Here is a 25,523-nt window from a genome sequence, read left to right on the forward strand (position 1 = left end):
TGTCAATGGGGGAAAAAGGAGAAACTGCTATAACAAATATAAATTAATTAATTTAAAAAAAAGAAAGAATAGATCCAAGGTTTTTATGGTTGTTGTGATTGTTTTGGGGGGAGCAGTTGTTTTGTTTTTATTTAATTCCATTTTTTCTGTCTTTTTTTTCCCCATTTTTTACTTTCCTATTCTATATTTTATTCAATTTAGCATTATTACTTTCTAAAATAATAATAATTATTATTATTATTATATCAGTCATTATTTTCTACCTTTTAGTTTTTATACTTACTCTAGTTCAGGTCTCCATCTTCTTTGCTTTCATATTCTTTTTTTTTTCCTTCCTCCGTTTCCTAATTCATTTGGTCTCATACCTTCTAGTTTTCTTCGTGTGTGTGTGTGTGTGTGTGTGTGTGTGTGTGTGTGTGTTTACTGTCTGTTTGGTTGTCTTTTTCATTTTTTTGTTGAGGCTGGTGCTTTAATCATTGTTGATGCTGATATGTTTTTCCATTGCTTATTGGTTTGGTCTGGTTTTGCCTTGCCTTCTTTACTTTTACATTTTCTTCTAATTATTTTGGTCTCACACCTCCTAGTATTTGTGTGTGTGTGTGTGTGTGTGTGTGTGTGTGTGTGTTTCATTTGTTTCTCTTTTCATCGTTTTTGCTGAGGCAGTTGCTTTTATTATTGTTGATGCTGATATTTTGGGGGTTTTTTTGGATTGGTCTTGTTTCGCTTTCTTTTATTCTGTCAACAACTATATAACAGTTGGCACAACAGGGTCAGGGTTAAGACTCACAGACAACAACCCTGACAACTCAGCCCACCAACAAACAGTCAACAGCAATCAAGACCTAAATTCAACAAGAGTCCACATAACCCACACAAAGGTCATTCCTAGAGCACCCAGCTCAGAAGATCAAGGAGACTGTTCCACTGGGTCCCACAAGAAGGTAACCATACCAAGACTGGAAATCATAGCAATCTCATCTGATACACACCAATCTGCCTACACATCCCAGTACACCTGACCTGTTCCCGAACTACCAGACTACTAAAATGGTAAGACAAAGAAACAAGCCCCAAATGGAAAAAAAAAAACAGAGGAAGAATCACCAGAAAAGGAACTACATAAAATGGAGACAAGCAGTTTGTCAGATAAAGAATTCAAAGCAATGGTTTTAAGAGTGCTCAAACAACCTAGTGAGAATTGCAAGCAATTTAATGGGAATTACAAAATGCTCAAAGGGAACTACACTAGCATAAAAAAAAGAGGTAGACACAATGAAGAAAAATCAAGCGGAAATGAAGAAAGACATACCTGATATAAAAAATACCCTGGGAGGATTTAATAGTAGATTGGAAGAAGCTGAACACCGAACCAATGAGTTAAAAAACATGTAGAAAAACAAACCCAATAAGAACAACAAATGAATAATAAAATAAAATAAAAAAAGCAAAAGGAGAGTTTAAGGGAGCTTTGGGACAATATGAAATGTAGCAATATTCATATGTTAGTGGTAACAGAAGAAGGATCAGAGAAAGGAATAGAGAACCTGTATAAAGAAATAATGACAGAAAATTTCTTTAACCTGGTAAAGGAAAAAGTCACATTAGTCCAAAAAACACAGAGAGTCCCAATCAAGATAAACCCCAAAAGTCCTACATCTAGACACATCATAATTAAAATGGCAAACATTAAAGACAAGGGAATAATCTTAAAGGCAGCAAGAAAGAGACAAAAATTTACCTACAAAGGAGCTCCCATTAGACTGTCAGCTGATTTCTCAATAGAAACACTGAAGGCCAGAAGGGAGCAGCATTAAAGTATACAAAGTAATGAAAAGCAAGGAAGAGAAACATTTGTAACAAAAATAAATTAATTCATTAAAAAAAGAAAGAAAGAAAGAAAAGCAAGGGACTGAATCCAAGACTACCCTATCCAGCAAGACTATTATTCAAAAGTGAAGGTGAAATAAAGAGCTTCACAGACAAAATAAAAGCTAAAGAAATTCACTACCACCAACCACTGTAAGAAATGCTAAAGGGACTGTTGTAAGAAGAAGAAATAGAGGGAGAAGAGGAATGCAGGCATAAAGAATAAAAATGGCAACAAATAAGTACCTATCAATAAAAACCTTAAATGTAAATGACTTAAATGCTCCAATCAAAAGACATAGGGTAATGCATAACCAATGGACATAGACAACAATTCTGTAGGAGGGTGGGGCAGGATCAAGAAGAGGGTGTCAATGGGGGGAAAAGAGAAACATCGGTAACAAAAATAATTAATAAACAAAAATAAATTTTGAAAAAGACATAGGGTAGCTGACTGGATAATAAAACGTGACCCATATATATAAGCTGTCTACAAGACACCCGCATGAAAAAAGAAAACTCACACAGAATAAAAGTGAAGGAATGGAAAAAAATTTTCCTTGCAAATAGAAACAACAACAACAAAAAGGTTAGGGTAGCACAACTCATTTCTGATAAAATAGACTTCAAAACAAAGGCCATTATAAGAGACAAAGAAGATCACTACATAATATTAAAAGGGCTGATCCAACAAAAGGATATAACTCAGTGAACATATAAGCACCAAATACAGGAGCACCAAAATATATCTTAAAACTTCTGTAGAACTTCAAGAGAGAGATCAATAGCAATACAATCATAGTAGAGGACCTTAACACCCCACTGACATCACCGCATAGATCTACTAGACAAAAAAATTAACAAAGAATCAGAGACTCTAAAGGACACACTAGATCAGATGGATTTCATTGATATTTACATAAAATTTATCCCAAAGCAACAGAATATACATTGTTATCAAGTATACACAGGACATTCTCAAAGACAGACCACATGTTAGGACACAAACTAAGTCTCTACAAGTTCAAGAAGATTAAAATCATATCAATGATCCTCGCCCTGGCCGTTTGGCTCAGCGGTTAGAGCGTCGGCCTGTGGTCCCGAGAGACCCGGGTTCGGTTCCCGCTAAGGGCACGTACCTCGGTTGCAGTTTGTCCCCGGTCCTGGTTGGGTTGTGTGGGTGGCAACTACTCGATGTGTCCCTTTCACGTCAATGTTTCTCTCTCTCTCTCTCTCTCTCTCTCTCTCCCTCCCTCCCTCCCACTCTACCTGAACAAAATATCAAAAAATGTCCTCGGGTGAGGATTAAAAAAAAAAAAAGGATCCTTGTGGATCACAACAGCGTGAAGCAAGAAATCAACTACAATAAAAGCACTCAAAAACATTCTAATACACAGAAGCTAAATCGCATGTTATAACACAATGAATGGGTTACCAAAGAGATCAAGAAATAAATCAAAATATTCCTGGAAACTAATCATAATGAACACACAACAACATAAAACTTATGGGACCCAGTTAAAGCAGTCCTGAAAGGAAAGTTCATATTACAGGTCTACCTCAAGAAACAAAAAAAATTGCAATGAACTATTTAACCATACAACTTAAAGAATTAGAAAGAAAACAAAAACAAAAACCCAGAGTTAGTAGAAGAAAGGAAATTTTTTAAAAATCAGAGTGGAAATAAATGACATAGAGATTTTTTTTAAAAATATAAAACATCAATAAAACCAAGAGCTGCTTCTTTGAAAAGCTAAACAAGATTGATCAACCTTTAACCAGAGAGACCCGGGTTCAGTTCCCACTACGGGCATGTACCTTGGTTGCGGTTTGTACCTGGCCCTGATTGGGTTGTGTACGTGGTGGCCACTCGATGTGTCCCTTTCACGATGATGTTTCTCTCTCTCTCCCTCTCTCTCCCTCTCTCTCCCTCCCACTCTATGTGAACAAAAAATGGAAAAATGTCCTCGGGTGAGAATTAAAAAAAAAAAGAAAGAAAACAGAATAAGTAATCAATAAACTCCCAGCAAAAAAAGCCCTGGTCTGGACAGCTTCACAGGGGAGTTTTAACAAATATGTAAAGAAGAACTAACACTAATTCTCCTCAAATTATTCCAAAAAATTCTAGAGGAAGAAAAACTTCAAAGCTCTTTTTACGAGGCCAGCATAATCATAATCCCAAAAACAAATAAAGACACTACAAAGAAGGAAAATTACATGCCAATATCCCTGATGAACACAGATGCCAAAACCCTCAACAAAATATTAGCAAATTGGATCTAGCAATACATTAAAAAAATTATCCACCATTACCAAGTAGGATTCATCCCAGGGATGCAAGGCTGGTACAATATTTGCAAATCAATGAATGTGATAGATCACATTAATAAAAATGAAAGATAAAAATCCTATGATCATATCAATAGGTGCTAAAAAAAAAATATTTGACAAAATCCAGCACCCATTCTTTTTTTTTTTTCTTTATTGTTGAATGTATTACAGATGTTCCTCATTTTTCCCCCATTGACCCCCTCACCACTCCCACCTCCCTCCCGCCTTTTCCCACACTGTTGTCTGTGTCCATTGGTTATGCATATAATTTCTTTGGTTTATTTCTTCCCACCCCCCAATCCCTTTCCCTTTGAGGTTTGTCAGTCTAGCAACCAATTTGTACTTCTTAATCCCTTCACCTTTTTCACCCATTCCTCCAACCCCCCTCCCATCTGGCAACCAACAAAATGTTCTCTGTATCAATGTGAATATTTCTGTTTTGCCTGTTCATTTTATTTGTAGATTCCATTGTCGATAGATATGTCTTCATTGCCATTTTGTTTGTTCACATAGTTTATCTTTTTCTTCAAAAAGACCCTTCAACATTTCATATAATAACAGTTTGGTGGTGATGAACTCCTTTAGCTTTTTCTTGTCTGAGAAAGTCTTTATATGGCCATCGATTCTAAATGACAGCTTTGCAAGATAGAGTAATCTTGGTTGTAGGTTCTTGCTTTTCATCACTCTGAATATTTCTTGCCACTCCCTTCTGGCCTGCAAAGTTTCTTTTGAGAAATCAGCTGACAGACTTATGGGAACTCCCTTGTAGGTAATTATCTGCTTTTCTCTTGCTGCTTTTAAGATTCTCTCTGTCTTGAACCTTTTGCATTTTGATGATGATGTGTCTTGGTGTGGGCCTCTTGGGGTTCATCTTGTTTGTGACTCTCTGTGCTTCCTGGACTTGTATGTCTGTTTCCTTCACCAAGTTAGGGAAGTTTTCTGCCATTATTGTTTCAAATAGGTTTTCGATTTCTTGTTCTCCCTCTTCTCCTTCTGGCACCTCCAAGATGCGAATGTTGGCACGCTAGAAGTTGTCCCAGAGGCTCCTTACACTATCCTCATTTTTTTGTATTCTTTTTTCTTTTTGCTGTTGTGATTGGGCGTTTTTTGCTTCCTGATATTCCAAATCGATGGTTTGCTTCTTGGATTTACGTACTCTACTATTGAATCTGTGTGAATTATTCTTTATTTCAGTTAGTGCCTCCTTCATTTCTGATTGTGCATCCTTCATTTCTGACTGATCCTTTTTTATGCTCTTGATGCCCTCACTAAGTGCTGAGGTTCTCACTAAGTTCATTGAGCATCCTTATAAGCAGTATTTTGAACTCAGCATCGGTTAGGTTGCTTATCTCCACTTCACTTAGTTCTTTTCCTGGGGTTTTGTTCTGTTCTTTCATTTCGGACCTGTTTCTTTGTCTCCTCATTATGGCTGCCTCCTGCGTTTGTTTCTATGTATTACTTGAGAGATCTGGGGCTAGCTGAGACCAGATGCCGCTTGTTTGAAAGAATTTAGGAAAACCTGAAGCCGGATCCAAGACAGGCCAATCCTATGGTTAAGCAAGTGGCAACAGCTTGGGTGGGCCTGAAAGTTGGGTGGGGCGGGGCAACCAGTGTGAGCCAGGTTGCTGGAGTCCCAGATATGGCGGTGGTCTGCTGCCCCAGGGAAGGGCTCACCAAAGAAACAAAAACCTCTGACAGCACGTTTGTCCTGGTGAAAGCCCCCTCTCCAGCCCTCCCTCCAATGCCAAACAGCTAAGTTCTTCCCTGTATGTCTCTGGTGCCCCTCGAGCTGCCTCCCTTCCAAGCTTAGAGGGAGTGAATCAAATAAGTCCGTGCGTGGGCCCTTTAAGAGGAGCTACCTGAGACTCCAGTCGCCTCAGCCTCCCTCAGCCTCAGTTCCCACTGGTTTTTCCAGCCAGAAGTGATAGGGATTCTCTTCCTGGCATTGTAACCCTGAGCGGAGCACCTGGTGTGGGAAGGGGACCCCTCAGTCCTCAGAGAGGACCTTCCCAGATGAGGTATCCTCCTGACTTTCATGTGCCACACATGGGTGTGGGACCAGCCCATCCGCCTCCGCCCCTCCGACCAGTCTAGTTTTGGCTGCTGCTTTAATTCCGTAGTTGTAGGACTTCCATTCAGCTTGATTTCAGGTAGTTTTGAATGATGGTTGTTCTGTAGTTTAGTTGTAAGTTTGATGTGGTTGTGGGAGGACGTGATACAGCCTTTACCTACGCCGCCATCTTGATCGGAAGTCCAAGCACCCATTCTTGATAAAAACTCTTAGCAACGTGGGAACAGAAGGACCATACATCAACATGATGAAGGCCACATATAACAAACCTATAACCAACAACATACTCAGTGGGCAAAAACTAAAAGCATTTCTCTTAAGAACAGGAACAAGACAGGGATGTCGCTTTTGCCACTCTTATTCAACATAGTACTGGAAGTCTTAGCAGAAAGCAATCAGACAAGAAGTAAACATAAAAGGCATCCAAATTGGAAAGGAGGAAGTCAAACTGTCATTATTCACAGATGACATGATATTGTACATAGAAAACCCTAACGACTGCATCAAAAATCTACTCGTTTTAATAAATGAATTTGCCAAAGTAGCATAATACAAAATAAACATCCAGAAATCACTGGCATTTTTATACCCCAATAACACACACCCAGAAAGAGAAACTATAAAAATAATCCTATTTACCATAGAAACAAAAACATTAAGATACCTATAAATAAACTTAACCAAGGAGGTAAAAACCTGTTCTCAGAAAACTATAGGACACTGAAAAAAGAAATACAGAATGATATATAAAAAAAAAAAAAGTGGAAGTATATACCTTGTTCCTGGATTGGAAGAATCAACATCATTAAAATGTCCATACTACCCGAAGCAATATATAGATTCAATGCAATCCCTATTAAAATACCAACAGTATATTTCACAGATCTAAAAAAAATACTCTAAAAGTTTATATGGGACCAAAAAAGACCCCAAATAGCCACAGAAATCTTATAAAAGAACAAAGTAGGAGGAATCACAATACCAGATATCAGGTTATATATACTACAAAGCCACTGTAATCAAAACAGCCTGGTACTGACACAGGAACAGGCATATAGATCAATGGAACAGAACAAAGAACCCAGAAAGTGACCCAAGCCAGTATGCTCAATTAATATTTGACAAAGGCGGCAAGAGCATACAAGTGGAGTAAAGACAGTCTCTTCAATAGATGGTACTGGAAAAATTGGACAGCTACATGCAAAAAAAGTGAAACTAGACCATCAACTGGCACCATACACAAGAATAAACTCAAAATGGATACAACACTTAAATCCAACTCATGAAACCATAAAAATCCTAGAAGAACATATAGGCAGCAAAATCTCAGACATCACACGTAGAAGAATTTTCACTGATAAATCATCTATGGCAAGAGAAACAAAGGAAAAATGAATAAATGGGACTACATCAGCTTAAAAGCTTCTGCACTGGAACAGAAACTAGCATCAAATGAAATGGGAACCCACTGTATGGGAGAACATTTTTGCCAATGATACATCGGATAACAGTTTAATTTCCAAAATATAGAGTACTCATACAACTGAACAAAAGGAAGATAAGCAATCCAATTAAAAAATGGTCACAGGACCTGAATAACACTTCTCCGAACAGGACATACAAATGGCCAAGAGAGATATAAAAGAAATGCTCAATGTCACTAATCATCAGAGAGATGCAAATTAAAATGACTATTAGGCATCACCTCTCACCTGCCAGAATGGATGCCATCAAAAAATCATCAAATGACAAGTGCTTGTTAGGATGCGAAGAAAAGGGGACTCTAGCAAACTGCTGGTGGAATGAAGAAGACTGGTGCAGCCACTATGGAAAACAATATGGAGTTTCCTCAGAAAATTAAAAATGGATCTACCATTTGACCCAGTGATCCCATTTCTAGAAATATATCCTAAGAAGCCTAAAACACGAATCAGAAAGAATTTATGCAACCCTATGTTCATAGCAATGCTATTTATAATAGCTAAGATGTGGAAACAGCCCAAGTGTCCATCAATAGATGAGTGGATAAAAAAGCTGTGGTACCTTTACACAATGAATACTATGCAGCAGCAAGAAAGAAGCCAGTCAGAGAAAGACAAGTATCACATGATCTCAATTATTTGTGGAATATAATGAACAAAATAGATCCAGAGACATGGAAATGGAGAACAGACTGACAAACCTCAGAGGGAATGGTAGGGGGACAGGGGGTGGGAGAGATAATCCAAGGAACTGATATGCATATATGTATAACCAATGGACACAGACAACAGTGCAGTAAAGATGGAGAGTGAGGGCTGGAGCAGGAAGGAGGGTGTCAATGGAAAGAAAGGGAGGGTCATCTGTAATAAAAAGTAATTAATTAATTAACTTAAAAAAAGAAATGAGACGATGTGATATACTAAACTGGACATTCATTTTAAGAATTATATCTTTATTATGGTCCCCTATCATTACCAAATTCTAAAATGTGTCCCATAATAAAAATATCCAGAGACTACAACATTCAAGTAAAGAGAAAATCTGAGACAGAAGGAAATCCATCAAAGAAATGTTAGCTATCATCTAGTATCTCTTTTAAATGTTTGACTATATAGTATGTTTAAATTTGTTTTAAAACATTATCTCTTAAAAAAAAAAAAAGCTATCTCTCCAAATAGGGAATATCTTGTCCATAGAAGATTAGTCCTATACAAAGTTAAAGAGAATCAACAACAACAACAACAACAAAAGGTAAAACCTCAACAAGAAAGTGAAAGTCTTTAAAGATTAGAATTCTCTTCTAAAGTATAAATCATCCTATTCTTGTATGGTTTGTTTCACTGTTAGATTTTTTTTTAAAAAAAGCAAAGAATAGATATGAAAAAGAACTTTGGCGGAGAAATCAAACCTTTTAAGTTGAACAAATAGCTAAAAGTCTTTCCTAGAAGAGAAAAATGTCAAAATGCACCCAAAAAACATTTGAAAAGATTATATACCAAACTGCAGTAGAATCTGCATCTTTAAAGCACAAGAGCCCTGGAGGGTCTCTGAGGCTATCAGAAAGTTCAAGGAACTATCTCAGCATGTCTACCACGGTATAGCTTTCAATTAGAAAGCACTCAATTACAAGGTGAACCAATTTCACAAGAAAAAACTTAAAGAATACATAAAATATTTAAAGGTTAATGAAACAGGCATCATATAAAATATATAATAAAGTCCAGTTCCTAGTCTACTTATAAAAACAAAATTAAAGTTCATTAGCATGATAAGTAGTTTGGAACAAGCGCAAGAGCAAGGATTCTGGAGTCAGACAAACACAGGGTCAGGTTAAGATTTCAGCACCTCATGACTACATATCCTTAGGTTACTTACCTTAATGTATGCCTCCTAGCATTACTCTCATCTCTAAAATGGGGAGAACAGCCCTGGCCGGTTTGGTTCAGTGGTTAGAGCGTCGGCCTGCGGTCCTGAGAGACCCGGGTTCGGTTCCCGCTAAGGGCGCGTACCTCGGTTGCAGTTTGTCCCCAGCCCTGGTCGGTTGTGCGGGTGGCAGCCACTCGATGTGTTCCTTTCACATCGATGTTTCTCTCTCTCTCTCTCTGTTCCTCTCTTTCCCTCCCACTCTACCTGAACAAAAAATGGAAAAATGTCCTCGGGTGAGGATAAAAAAAAATAAAATAAAATAAAAATAAAATGGGGAGAACACTATCCACCGTACAAAGTTGATAAGATTAAATGAAATAATAGATATAAAGCAGTTAGCACCAGTCCTGGCACATAATAAGTACACAATAAATGAAAACTCACTTTAATTTTCCTATTATTGAAGTCTTGCTCAAAGTTATAAATTATCCTTTTATAAATAGTGCACAATTGTCATAATTTATCTTGTTCAGCAATCTTGATGAAAATATTCTATTAGATAAATACCTGATTAAATTGTTAGCAATGCCTACAGTTCACCCAGCTGGTCATAACACAGAGCCACAGCCCAATCATCTTTCAGCAACTATTGGCAACTTATCCAAAGTGAGTACCTTGATGAAACAGAGAGCTTTGTGTGACAGACTTACAGAATACAAATCTATAAAGTGATGACTAAGTTAATACCAAAATTGTCTTTTGGTGTACAATTATATAAATTAGCATTAGAATATAAATTCCAGAGACAGCCAGCATTTCAAGAGATTCTGATTTGTCTTGTTTTGTTTTATTAATCCTCATCAGAGGATATTTTTCTCATTGATTTTTAGAGAGAGTGGAAGGGAGAGAGGGAGGGAAGAGAGAGAGACACACACACACACACACACGCATAGATCAGTTGACTCCCACAGGTGCCCCAACCAGGCTGGGGATCAAACCTGCAACCCAGGTATGTGCCTTTGAACAGGAATTGTACCCAAGACCCTTTAGTGTGCTGGCTGATGCTCCAACCACTAAGCAACACCAGCCAGAGCAAGTTTCTGAATTTTTAAAAAAGAAATTTATAGCCCAAGCCAGTGTGGCTCAGTTGGTTGGGCATTGGTTATCCCGTGCCCTAAAGCATTGTCAGTTCAATTCCCAGTCAGGACACATGTCCAGGCTTCAACTCAATCCTCAGTAGGGGACATGCAAGATGCAGCCAATCAGTGTTGCTCTCACATCAATGTTTCTCTCTCGTTCTCTCTCTCTCACTCTCTAAACATCAATAAAAAATCTTACAAAAAATAAAAGAAATATGTAAAAGTACATACTTTATTTCTTATATTATTTCAATATAGAAGGACTGAAAATTGTCATTAAATAAAGTCCATCCAATTGTTTTCCCAAGTATGTAAAATATTCGTAAAATAAAACAATGTTTCACTGTAATAATATTTTGAAATCACACTTAAAATAAAATATGCTAAACCAAAGTAGAGACAAATTTTGTAATGCAGTGAGATAAAGCAGAAAATATACGGGCCTGAAAAGTACTGTCATATATTAATTGTATCTCTGCATGGTTATTCTCTCTGATTCTTAATTTTCTCAATTACAAATTGTCAAGACTTTTCCTGCACAAGTAGCAAGGTAAATGTAAGATTCAAATAATTAGATAAATGTGGGAAAACTGAAAAACTGATAAGAGCTATTAATATAAACTTCAGGTCAACAGCAAATTTTTAAAGAAATGGAACCCTTGTTGAAAGAGAACAAAGTTATATCTGGTAAGAAAGCTATAATATAACAAGCAAAAAAAATTATAATACCCCTGATCTGGTAGTTCAGATGTTTAGAGGGTTTTCCTGATACACCAAGGTTGCAGGTATGATCCCTGGTTAGGGTTCATATAAGAATCAACCAGTGAATGCATAAAAATAAGTGGAACAGCCCTGGCCAATGTTGTTCAGTGGTTAGAGCACAGCCTGCTCACCAAAGTGTCACAGGTTCAATTCTCAGTCAAGGGCACATGCCTGGATTGTAGGTTCAATCCCTGGCCCTGGTTGGGACATGTGTAGGAGGCAGTCAATTGATGTGTGTGTGTGTGTGTGTGTGTGTGTGTGTGTGTGTCCTCCTCCCCTTCTACTGTCTCTAAAACTCAATGGAAAAAAATATCCTCAGGTAAGAATTAAAAATAATAATAATAAAAACAATAAGTGGGCCCAGCCAGTGTGGCTCAATGGTTGAGCATGGACCCATGCACCAAGAGGCTGCCAGTTCAAATCCTGGTCAGGGCACATGACCGGGTTGTGGGCCCAATCCCCAGTGGGGAGCATGCAGGAGGCGGAGGTGGCCAAGCAATGTTCTCTCTCATTGATGTTTCTATCTTTCTCTCCTTCTCCCTTCCTCTCTCTCTGAAATCAATAAAGAAAAAAACATTTTAAAAAAATAAGTGGGACAACAAATCTCTCTCCCCCCTCCCTTCCTTTCTCTCTCTCAAATCAATTAAATTTAATAAAAAATAAAATAGCATAAATGTAGAGGAGTAGACAGACACAAGGATAGAAACAAGCAAAGGTGAGATCATTAAGAACCTTATATGCCAAGCTAAGGAGTTTAAACTTTACCCTGACGGTACACAGGGCCGCAGAAAAATGTTAAACTAGAGAATGACAAGTAATATCTGCTTTTAGAATGAATACATGAAAAAACAATACATGAAAATAATAAAGAGGAAAAAGACTATGCACAGGAAGCTTAATCCAGTTAACTATCATAGTGATAAAGGCACAAAGTTATTAGGGTTTGAACTGAGGTAGTGCCAATGAACATGGATAGGAAATAGTTTCCAGACTTAGGAGGTAAAAATAACTAGACATGATAAATGACTGTATATGAAGGGTAAGGAAGAAAGAGCAGTCAGGACAATTACAAAGTTCTAAATTGTAGATCTGAGTGTATAGAGGAGTCATATACTCAGACAGGGAGGGGATACAGATACAGGAACAAGTCTGAAAACAAAGATGATGCATTCACTTTGAACAACTTAAATTTACAAATCCTGGAGCTCAGGAAATAGTTCTGTAATAACTGGTAGTTCAAACAAAAATAGCACGTGCACACACACACAGTAAAAACAAAATTAGAATCTTATTGAAACTCTACTTCATATTATATTTAAATTTCATGAACACATAATCTAGCTACTAACAATTCCTGGTGAGAAAAACTATTCTTTTTACAGGATGAAACATTATACTCTTTAGCTGGAAAAGGACAGATGAAATGAGGGACTGATGAAATTGTCATCTGAAAGAGAGCTGAAGCTTCTTTTCAAGAGTTTCAGGCATTGAAAGGGCCATTCCTTTAACTATCCCTTTTATCTATCAGCACAGTAAGGGAATAGTTCACCCATACTAAAAAGGAAAAATGCTAGATCCAGAAGAAGGAGAGAAAACTGCTTCATAAATTACCGAAGCTAAGTTGTCTGACTCTAAGATTCAGAGTGCTTTAGAAAGTTAAATTTACATTAGGTATGGTCTGTAAAGAAAATTCTTGTTACTTGGCTTTTTATATTTTTGCCTTTTTTTTTTTTTTTAATTCTCACCCGAGGACATTTTTCCATATTTTATTCAGATAGAGTAGGAGGGAGAGAGAGACAGAAGCATCAACGTGAAAGAGACACATCAAGTGGTTGCCACCCACATGACCCAACCAGGGCCGGGGACAAACTGCAACCGAGGTACATGCCCTTAGCGGGAACAGAACCCGGGTTTCTCTGGACCGCAGGCCGACGCTCTAACCGCTGAGCCAAACCGGCCAGGGCTATTTTTGCCTTTTTTAAAAGAAGCATCCTGCCTGGCCAGTGTTGCTCAGTAGATTGAGCATCATCCCATGGACTGAGAGGTCCTGGTTCAATTCCTGGTCAGGGCACATGCCTAGGTTGCAGGCTCCATCCCCAATGGGTGGCATGCAGGAGGCAGCCAATCAATGTTTCTCTCTCACATGGATGTTTCTATCTCTCCCTTCCTCTCTCTCTAAAAAAAATCAATAAAAACTTTTTTAAGAAGCATCCTTTTTTAAATTAATATATATTATGTTCAGGTGTTCTGATAGAGTTTTACTTTTATTTTTTAAATAACCATGTTGAAAGTTAGTGGTTTTTATCTAGATCTTGGCTTAAAACACTTATATAGAGTGTCATTCAGTTACAGACCATATAACCAAAACACTAACTAGCTAATGACAGGTTATTCTAAAGTACCTCCTCCAAAATCTATTCATTTAAGGATTAAAACTATACATGGAAATATACTAAAAATATGTTACAGATCACAAATTCCCAGAGCTAATTTATAATTTTCAGCCCCAAACTCCACATACAATTCTTTTAAAAAATACAAAGCAAATCTGGTTGTGTTAGTTTTCAAAATTAAACTGCATGTTTATATTAAAAATCTGGTGGTAATATTTCAATATCACCTCCTTTTTTTAAAAAAATGCACTTACAATACAAGTAAGTTCAAAAGAGTTGGAAGTGGTAAGTGCCTAGATTAAATAACACCTAAATAGTATGTTAAAGATGCAGAAAATAGAAAAGATATGTTAACACACCCTCTAAATATTATTTAACCTAAGTCGTTACCTATATGTATATCTCTTCATTTTATATCATAAATGAATCTTAATATATGTATATGTGAATCATAAAGTAAGTTAAATGTATTGATACTTGTTTTTAAAAATAATTCTGTCAATCTACTTAATCAAGCATTGAACTATCGTGAAGTTTGTAAATTAAGATTGTAAACTTTAAGATTTACTTTCAAATGGGGCACACCTGCATATGCAGATTTTCTTAAAGATCATTTCCAAGAATCTTATTTTTAATACTATTGGACTTATTTCTAAATGTGGTAAGTTGAACAAAATCAGCACTGAACAACATACCTTTCAGATAATTTAAGGCTTTGGTGAAGAGGTTCTAATTTTTGACATGTCTCTAGGCTGTCAACAGATGTCGAAGGCAATGAGTCTGATTGCACCTTGTTGGCATCACATAAATTAGCATCGTTTCTAGGTGGGATCTTTCTGAATTTTCGTCCTAAATCCGTCCATAGGACATTCGTCAACATAACTTTGAGTTGCCTGTTATACATATAAATAATTAATACATACAGTACTAAACATTGTATAATACATGAATGCATCACAAACAATAACAAATAAAAACCTCCAAGAATTCTAAATTTCAGTTCTTCAAGCAATTAAATAGAATAGTAAACATCATGAGTAAAAATTTTGCCTAACCATTCTCGAATATACATGAAAAAGTAAAGCCTATTTCACTTAAATTGGGATTTTCTTCAGAATTCTGTCTGTTTTACTACAACTGTAGTCACACACATGTATAGCTGTTGGATTCCTGGTAACCAATCTGGACCTATTCTCCATTAGTGGAACAACAACACATCTGCACATCTCATCACAGAGGCAACCACTTTCTGCACTAAAAATGTTTTTCGTTTGCCCTGCCTGGTGTGGTTCAGTTGGTTGGAGCATCTGGGTATGTTCCCTGACCAGGAATCAAGCCCAAAAGGTGGTGGGCTTGATTCCTGGTCAGGGAACATACCCAGGTTGTGGGTTTGATTCCTAGTTGGGGCATGTGCAGGAGCCAACCAATGGGTTTCTCTCTCTCTCTCTCTCTCACCTTCCCTCCCCCTCTATCTAAAAAAAAATCAATGGAAAAATATCCTCAGGTGAGGTGTTCAAAAAATTAAATAAATAAAAATAGGTCAATTTAAAACATTTACTTTAATTGTACCTACACCAATTCAAAAGTAAAATGATAAATGATAAATGAAAACAGTTCCAGCTTTTTGCCTCATTACATTTTTTCCCCATTACTTTTTCAATACATCTGTGGGCTGATAATACTGGAACCATGGAATATAGTTTTTGCAGTATTGTAAACAGGCTACCAAATAGACTTGAAACAATGTAAAGTGATGAATGGCTGAAAGAACTGGAAATATTTAATCATAAGAGTGTCTATTCTCCTTGGTACCAGTTTGTTTGTTTAACAAATATGAATATTAAGAAACAGAAAGCAAAGTGCTCATGTATTTTAAAGATAAAACAGATCTCAAATAAATCACGTTTTTGCGGCAGCCACTTAAGGCAATATACCTTCAAACCATCTGGAAGGAGGGGGTGTTACCAGTCTTCAGGAGATCTCCACAGAACGCACAGAAACTCCAAACATTTTGAGATTTTAAAAAATTAATCTACAGGTTTTAGGATTATTATTATGGAATAAAGAGATGAGTGACATTCTGCATGAATAAGAATTCATTGTTTTTTCAATAAATACATACTGAATACCTGCTCACAGAAAAACCCTAGAAACTGGAAATATAGCAATGAATAAGATGGTTATAGTTCTGCCGTAATAGAGCTTACATTCCGGAGGAGAATTACCCAACTAATTACTTAATTACAATTTTGATGAGTGATATAGAGGAAAAATACAGATGGCCGTACTTCATTTGAACCAAATCAGGAGAGGTTTTAGTGAGAATATGGCATTTAAGCTAAAAACCTCAAAGAATAGACACTATCCAAAGGAAACAGGTGGAAAATGTAGAATTATCTGAAATGGGGGACAAAATGCAAATGGCTCTGATATGAGTAATGCTTTCAAGGAAATTAAAGGACTTACCTGGTTCAACTGCTTAGAGTAAAAAGGAAATTTATACAAGATAAGGATGGGTAGTTGGGTGGGACCTTGTGAACTCTATTAAGGATTTGAGACTTTATGTCAACAACAGAAATCTACTAGTTTTAATAAGAGAATGATAAGATCAGAACACATTTTTAAAAGATCACTTTTATGTTTTATGAAGAATGAAATGAAAGCACTAAAGTCAAAGGGTAATAAAAATGAATTTAGAGAAATAATGGTAACTTTATTGGGGGTAAGTTAGCAGAATGGTGGCAGCAGAAACCAGAATAAATGGGATGAGTAAATGGGAAAGGAGGAAAGGCATACAAAAATATAGGCAGTTGATATATGGCCATGAATAGTGGATACAGGACAAAAGCTAAAGATAGATGTGAGGTGCAGGAAAGGTTTCTTAGTAATTGATTGATTAGTTAGCTTAAGACAAATATCTATGTAAGTGCTTATGGGAACAGGTCAGCAGAGTGGGAGAGGCTGAAGCTACAGGAGACAGAATAACTAACAAATAAAGTGTCCTAAGACATGATATAAGAAGAGTTAAGCCCTGGCCGGTTTGGCTCAGCGGTTAGAGCGTCGGCCTGCGGTCCTGAGAGACCCGGGTTCGGTTCCCGCTAAGGGCATGTACCTCGGTTGCAGTTTGTCCCCGGCCCTGGTTGGTTGTGCGGGTGGCAACCACTCCATGTGTCCCTTTCACATCAATGTTTCTCTCTCTCTGTTCCTCTCTCTCCCTCCCACTCTACCTGAACAAAAAATGGAAAAATGTCCTTGGGTGAGGATTAAAAAAATAAAAATAAATAAAAAAATAAAAATAAGAAGAGTTAATATTTGCCTGGCTAGGTGGCTCAGGTGGTTGGAGCATTGTAACCATACAGCAGGGGGTTGTGGTTCAATTCCCGGTCAGGACACTGCCTAAGTTGTTGATTTGATCCCCAGTAGGGGTGCACATCGGAGGCAGCCAATTGATGTTTCTCTCTCACATTGATGTTTCTCTCTTCCTCTCTGAACATATCCTTGGGCAGGGGTTTAAAAAAAAAAGACAAGCGAATATATCAGGCATTTTACAATAATTTACTTCATTTAATCTTCACAACTATTCTACGAGGTACAATGGTAACACTTTTGTAATTGAGAAGACCAAACAGAATGATTAATAACTAAGCCCATAGTAAAATGGGTGGGTACTAAAAGTGGGATCCAGAACCATATATTCCTAATTCTATTACCAGCACTTTAACTGTTCAATCATGCTGATTTGTGATGGGAGAAGAGGCACCCCTTTCCCTCTTCCAAGAAGTAGAAGGAATCAAGATCATCTTTCCAAAGTGATATGAAAGGTAAAGGAAAACAGGCTTGAAAAAAGAAAAGGTTTCAAATCATCATTGTGGAGAGGGGGAACGTAAGCTAACTAGAGAAACAGAGTAAGATTATCTTGCAGTTTAGGAATCTAGTGATATTAATAATCATGAACTTTAGGCACTGGCTGGGTGATTCAGCTGTTAGAGCATTGTCCCAATACACCTAAGTTGTGGTCTGATCCCCAGTCAGGGCACATACAAGAATCAACCACTGAATGCAAAAATAAGTGGAACAAATCTACATTTCTTTCTCTCTCTCTCTCCTTTCCTCTCTCTAAAATCATTAAAAATTAAAAATAAAAATGGGGAAAATAATAATCATGAATTTATAATGCCACAAATATACTGTTCTGTGACTTCTTTTCATCAGTGCTCAGCCACCGTGGTGTCAACACAATGCAAACAGATAATTAAGTCACAGGTGACTATTAATTACAAATAAGAAAAGCACCTTTACAATGGAGAGATTCAGCAGCTACCACCTTAACTAAGTGATCAAATACAGGACCAACAACAACAGTGAGACAAGCAAACATTCTATATTCTCTGATATGATACAATAAGCAAATGGCATCATCTTGCAAAAATGTGACATGAACCTAATTATGAGGGCAATCCCAAATAAATCATAAAAATCTAGAATGTAGGACATTCTAGAAGACAACTAGCCAGGACTCTTTAAAATAGTCAATGTCGTAGTTTCAAAAAGAAAGAGACAGAGACAGAAACAGAAAGAGACAGGCAGGGGCTATTCTAAGATTAAGAGACTAATGAGACATAATAACCAAAAGATACAATGCAAGAACTTCAATTTGATCCTAGATTTTAAAAAATAAAATAAAAGGCATTTTGGGGACATTCACTGAACTCTGATTCTAGACTTAATATAAGATGATAATATGAAATCGTTAATTTTCTTCACAATGTATAGTGGTTGTTATATAAGAGAATATCTGTTTCTTACAAAGTGCAGACTGAAGTATTTAAAGGTGAGGTATCATGATGCCTGCAACTTACTTTCAAAGGGTTCAAAAATGTGTAATATATGTGTATATGTGATATGCACTTACATAAACGTATGAAGAGACTGAGAGAAGGCAAATGTGGAATAATGTTAACAATGAGTGAATCTAGATGAAGGATAGAGTATGAGAATTTATTATACTCTTGTCAAAATAATTCCATGTCTGACATTGAGTGGTCGCCACCCGAACGACCCAACCAGGGCCCGGGACAAACTGCAACTGAGTTTTGATCTCTAGAAAGCTCAGATCAAATTTGTGGCCCAGATCAAGCTGAATGGAAGTCCTACAACTACAGAATTAAAGAAGCAGCCACATCCAGACTGGTCGGAGGTGCGACGGGCTGGCCCCACACCCACGTGTGGCACATAAAAATCAGGAGGAAGGTCCTGAGCTGGGAAGGTCCTCCCTGAGGACTGAAGAGTCCCCATCCCACAGCAGGTGCCCCGCTCAGGGTTCCAGTGCCAGGAAGAGAAGTCCCCATAACTTCTGGCTGGAAAAACCAGCAGGAACTGAGGCTCAGGGAAGCTGAAGCAGCTGGAGCCCCAAGCAGCTCCTTAAAGGGCCCGCACACAAACTTATTGAACTCACTCCCTCTAAGCTTGGAGGGGAGGCAGCTCGAGGGGCACCAGAGACATACAGAGAAGAACTGAGCTATTTGGCACTGGTGCGAGGGCTGAAGAGGGGGATTTCTCTGGGACAAACGTGCTGTCAGAGGCCTTTGTTCCTTTGGTGAGCCCTTCCCTGGGGCGGCAGACAGCCACTATATCTGGGACTCCAGCAACCTGGCTCACACTGGTTGCCTCACCCCAGTGATTCCTTGAGACCCCACCCCACCCAACTTTCAGGCCTACACAAGCTGTTGCCAGTTGCTTAACCATAGGATTGGCCTGTCTTGGATCCGGCTTCAGGCTTTCCTAAATTCTTTCAAACAAGCAGCATCTGGTCTCAGCTAGCCCCAGATCTCTCGTTAAGCAATACACAGAAACAAACACAGGAGGCAGCCAAAATGAGGAGACAAAGAAACAGGTCCCAAATGAAAGAACAGAACAAAACCCCAAGAAAAGAACTAAGCGAAATGGAGATAAGCAACCTAACAGATGCTGAGTTCAAATTACTGCTTTTAAGAATGCTCAATGAACTTAATGAGAACCTCAGTGAACTTAGGGAGGGCCTCAAGAGCATAAAAAGGACCAGTCAGAAATTATGGATGCACAGTCAGAATTGAAGGAGGCATTAACTGAAATAAAGAATAATTTACACAGATTCAATAGTAGAGTACGTAAATCCAAGAAGCAAACCATTGATTTGGAATATCAGGAAGCAAAAAACGCCCAATCACAACAGCAAAAAGAAAAAAGAATACAAAAAAATGAGGATAGTGTAAGGAGCCTCTGGGACAACTTCAAACGTGCCAACATTCACATCTTGGGGGTGCCGGAAGGAGAAGAGAGAGAACAAGAAATTGAAAACCTGTTTGAAACAACAATGGCAGGAAACTTCCCTAACTTGGTGAAGGAAACAGACATACAAGTCCAGGAAGCACAGACAGTCCCAAACAAGATGAACCCCAAGAGGCCCACACCAAGACACATCATCATCAAAATGCAAAAGGTTCAAGACAAAGAGAGAATCTTAAAAGCAGCAAGAGAAAGGCAGCTAGTTACCTACAAGGGAGTTCCCATAAGTCTGTCAGCTGATTTCTCAACAGAAACTTTGCAGGCCAGAAGGGTGTGGCAAGAAATATTCAGAGTGATGAAAAGCAAGAACCTACAACCAAGATTACTCTATCCTGCAAAGCTGTCATTTAGAATAGATGGCCATATAAAGACTTTGTCAGACAAGAGAAAGTTAAAGGAGTTCATCACCACCAAACCGTTATTATATGAAATGTTGAAGGGTCTTTTTGAAGAAAAAGATAAAATATATGAACAAACAAAATGGCAATGAAGACATATCTATCGACAATGGAGTCTACAAACAAAATGAACAGGAAGAACAGAAACATTCTCATAGATACAGAGAACATTTTGTTGGTTGCCAGATGGGAGGGGAGTTGGGGGAATGGGTGAAAAAGGTGAAGGGATTAAGAAGTACAAATTGGTTGCTATACTGACAAACCTCAAAGGGAAAGGGATTGGGGGGTGGGAAGAAATAAACCAAAGAACTTATATACATAACCAATGGACACAGACAGTAGTGTGGGAAAAGGCAGGAGGGGTCAGGAGTGCGGAGAAGGGGGTCAATGGGGGAAAAATGAGGAACATCTGTAATACATTCAACAATAAAGATTAAATAATAATAATAATAATAGTAATAATTCTATGTCTGAAATCCTGTGCCACAAAAAGTATGAAATAGAGGGGGAGAAAGCTATGAACAAAGATATTCATTGTGGCATTATTTCTAAAAGCAACAAGCTAAAAGCAACCTTAAATGCCCAACAACAACACAACGGTTAAGTAAACCATGGAATATTACTTACTAGTCTCTTAAAATCTTCTACTTAAAATTTTAAGAATGGCTGATTATCTCTGTGGGGTTTTTGTTTTTTTGTTTTCTACTTGCCTTTATTTCTGTTTTCCATACTAAACAAGTACTATTTATATAAAGACAAATGTCAACTAATATTTTTTAGAGAAAGGTAAACATTTGGTTTACCTAACCAAAACCTATCAACCATGGAGTGAAATAAATATATATTTTTGGCATTCTGAAAAATAAGACTATTCTTTTGTAAGGTTTTATAACTGTACAACTTAAAACTCTAAATGATCAAATAAAAATACTTTTAAAATCTTTAAGATACAGACAGTATACTTTTAGTCTAACAGGAAAATTATTATTTATAATTTACTAAACGATTTGGGAAATAATCTCAGTGGTAATTTTAATTAAAAATATCTAATGTTGGAAAAGGCCATTTTTCTATTCACCCAGATAAATTAGAATTTATGTTAGGGAGCTGCCCTTCCACTGGTCACCTCATGTGGATGCCCACACCCAGCCTCAGTTTCCCCATCAGCTCCGCAGAGGGTGGGGACCACTGGGAACATGAAGGAGATATCTAAAATACCACCCAGAATGAAGAAGCCGCCCATGCAAATAAGAGAGCTGCTTCACAGCCCCAGCACTGAGAGTGCCCGCAGGATTGGAAAGCCCGGTCCCTGTACCTGTACCTATACCTGTATCTGTCCTTGTCCCACTGACTCTGGGCTAGCAAGCCCCCTTGGGAAAGGGACTTCACCTCCCTGAATCTCTGTCTGCACCTCTGTAAGTGGGGTAATAGCCACCCTGCCTCCAAAGGCTGTGGTGGGGTTGAAGCAGTCCGGCTAGCTGAGTGCCTGCAGGCTAACAAGCACTCAAGTTCACCGCTGTTTGTTGTGCCCCATCTTGGGCAAGCTGCTTCACCTATCTGATGGCATGGGCCTCCATCCTCAGATTCCCTGTAGGAGTCAGAGGCCTGGTCCTTGGCAGCTCCCACCTGCTTGGGTATATGTGGGCTCCTCGCCCAGGAGGCCCTCAGGCTGGCCAAAGGCTGGTGAATGATTAGCCTCCACACATTATGCCTCCTCCACCTCCCACCTGCACACAGGCTATTACGGAGAGGACCAGCCATCTGCTGCACCTAACGACTTGGGCCCTGCTCCCACCTAACTGTCCATACTGGGCTCCCCTCCCGGGTTTGCTGGCCTCCACCTCCATTTCCAGGCAGGCTCTGAGGGCCCCTTCCCACTGCAACCAACCTTCACCTCTGACTACAGCTTCCCTACACCTCCCCACAAAGAGTATCTATCCTGCCTCTGAGCCTCTGTTCCCAGTGTCCTTGCCAATTACTTTTTTGGCAGTATACAAGGCCACCTCCTCATCTTCCCAGACTTCTCTCTGCACCTCTGTGCAGCTCCCACTGCTTCCTCTCAATTTCCTCCTCCACTTTCAGTCCCTTCCCTCCATCACCTCCACTCAGCACATTCTCTAACATATACACCATTCCCATCACTTCCCTGTTCTAGATCTCCAGGGCCTCCTCAAGTCCATGTGGCCCTACTGGATCCCTCACAGCTCTCCCCCTGCTCTCTACCTTCTGTAATCATTCAACAGCCAGACCCATAACTCCCCTTACCCAAATCCACCAGGCATCCTCCTCCAGGCTCTCCTCCAGCTTCCACTGCCTGTGATTGCTGAACTAAGTCAGCCTCAATGAGCACCAACCCTTCACAAACTCTTCCAAAAACAGAAAAGGAAGGAACTCATTCTATGAGGCCAGAGTTACCCTGATAGCAAAACCAAAGACATCACAAGAAAAGAAAACAGATCAATATCCATCCTTTAGGGATGTGGACATGAAAATTCTCACCAAATACTAGCAAACTGTTTCTACACCATGCCAAGTGGGATTCATCCCAAAAATGCAAGGTTGGCTTACTATTCAAAATTCAATGAGTGTAATATATCATATCAATCGAATAAAGGATAAAAACTACCAAAAAAAAAAGGGTTAATGTTGCAAAATATCAAATTGTTGATAATTTCATTGATTATTCTAATAGGGAGGCTCTAAGTGAAAAAAACAATTGGATTCTCTAGGAAAATACTTATTCCATGTTTATAAATTTGGTTTTATAATAATTTGGCTGCCTAATATCCTACAGAGGAAATCAGCATTCTTTTTCCCAAAAACCATTAAAATGAATTTTTTTTTTTTAACTGTCCATTTAAATTCCACAAGATTGCTATGGATACTGGAAAAGGAACTTAAGAGTAAAGAACAACATTCAAACCAGACTAAATAAAACCTCAGCTTGCCCTGGCCGGTTTGGCTCAGTGGTTAGAATGTCGGCCTGCGGTACGAAGAGACCCGGGTTCGGTTCCCGCAAAGGGCATGTACCTCGGTTGCAGTTTGTCCCCGGCCCTGGTTGGTCGTGTGGGTGGCAGCCACTCGATGTGTCCCTTTCACATTGATGTTTCTTTCTCTCTCTCTGTTCCTCTCTCTCCCTCCCACTCTACCTGAACAAAAAATGGAAAAAGGTCCTCAGGTGAGGATAAAAAAAAACCTAAGCTTAACATTTAGAGAGACAGACTTAGATGATAACATTATTTAAAAAAAAAAAAAAGTAAGTAGTACCCTGAAAGTTAGGAGATAGACTAGTTTTATAGGGAGGAAAGGAGTTGTAAATGCAAAGGCACATGAGAACTTCCAGGGTAGTTTTCTACTTTGTACCTAGATGATGGTTACATGAGCATATTTGCCAAACAGAAAATGTATTAAATTATAATAAATAATATATTAAACTGCTTACCTTTTATTCATCTTTTGGGTAGGTTCATTATACTTCAAGGTAAAAATAAAGAGTAGAGGACAGCTAAATAGAGAGCTCCATCTAACCCAACATTCTATATACTATCCCTACTAAAGAACTTACCTAGACTATTTAGAACCATACAATTATCTACTTGAGAAATGTCCCTTTCAAGCTATAATCCATTATACTACTTTTCATTTAATTTCATTTATAAGGGGAAATAATTACTGATCTATGTACTCAGAGTCTAAAAATATTCCTAGAAAATAATAGCCCTTTGCCCAGGCTGGTTTTGCTCAGTGGTTAGAGCATTGGCCCATGGAGCAAAGGGTCTTGGGTTCAATTCCTGGTCAAGGGCACGTACCTAGGATGCAGGTTTGATTCCCAGTTCCGGTCAGGGTAGTGCAGGAGGCAACCAATCAATGTGTTTTGCATCAATGTTTCTCTCTCTCTCTCTCCCTCCCTCCCTTCCACTCTATCTGAAGATAAAATGAAAAAATATCCTCGGGTTAGGAATTAAAAAAAAAAAAAGAAGAAGAAAGAAAATAATAGCATAATAGCCCTGGCCAGTGTGGCTCAGTGTGGCTTCGAGCGTCAGCCCACACATCAAAGTGTTGTGGGTATGGGCACGTACCTGGGTTGCAGGTTCAATCCCCAGCCCCAGTCAGGGTGCATGCCAGAGGTAGCCAATTGATGTGTCTCTCTCACATAGATGTTTCTTTCTCTCTCTCTCCCTCCCTTCTTCCCTCCCTTTCACTTTAAAAATCAATAGAAAAAATACCTCCGAGTGAGGGTTAACAAAAAGTAAAATAAAATAATATACTAGATCTCTTCTGTAGCACTATTTTACACATCTGAAAATTTTCAATTGTAGGAAAACTCAGTACAACCACAGCAAAAGAAAAATATCATAAAATATTTTTGTCTAGGAACAAAACATATAGTTTCTAGAAAAGCTCAAATTTTGTAAAATTTAAATTATTTAATACAAGCAGTTCATTCAATGAATACATAACTATAACTTAATTATAGAACTTGGTTAAATTAATTCAGAAATCAGAAAAAATAATCCTTTCTCAAACTCTGAGTCTTGTGTTTTGGTTCCGGAAACTGATGATTGGAATAAAGGTAGTGTTTTTTTTTTCCCCCTCATAATTTGGAGTATTTCTTTCCTCTAAGAAAATAGGTGTAGAAAATTAGAATATGCTACCCCAAAATATGTCACTTTGGCATAAGTATTATTTTGATGTAAAGATAACTAAGAAACAGCAGATGTCCAAAAAAGCTCTCTGTCCCCACTTGCCTAAAAGCAGGCTTGGACTGTTCATCACCAGACTCTTAACAGCCCAGAGTTGAAATCCACGTAACAAGTCTTACTTAAAAAAAAAAAATAGACCATTATGTTTCCCCCATATGTTTACCATCCACAGTTTGCCATCTCTGGAA

General features: G+C 38.2%; 1 protein-coding gene across 6 annotated transcripts in view; it reads right to left on the minus strand.

Moving 5' to 3' along the window:
* SENP7 (SUMO specific peptidase 7) overlaps window positions 1-25,523 on the minus strand; it is a 180,411-nt gene that overhangs the window by 73,494 nt on the left and 81,394 nt on the right. For 4 of the 6 annotated variants that reach the window (XR_004956792.1, XM_036242661.1, XM_036242660.1 and 1 more), the window contains one exon: window positions 14,606-14,803. The exons of 1 other annotated variant lie outside the window; for it this stretch is intronic. Coding sequence is in view for 4 of the 5 variants with exons in the window: in XM_036242661.1 (XP_036098554.1) it covers window positions 14,606-14,803 (198 nt within the window). In the remaining variant the exon portion in view is untranslated. Of the gene's footprint in view, window positions 1-14,605; window positions 14,804-22,897; window positions 22,999-25,523 lie in introns of those variants that run through there. One more of the 6 variants, XM_036242664.1, reaches the window with a different exon arrangement.

This window comes from Molossus molossus, unplaced genomic scaffold (genome assembly GCF_014108415.1).
Source record: "Molossus molossus isolate mMolMol1 unplaced genomic scaffold, mMolMol1.p scaffold_m16_p_5, whole genome shotgun sequence".
NCBI classification, from domain to species: domain Eukaryota; kingdom Metazoa; phylum Chordata; class Mammalia; order Chiroptera; family Molossidae; genus Molossus; species Molossus molossus.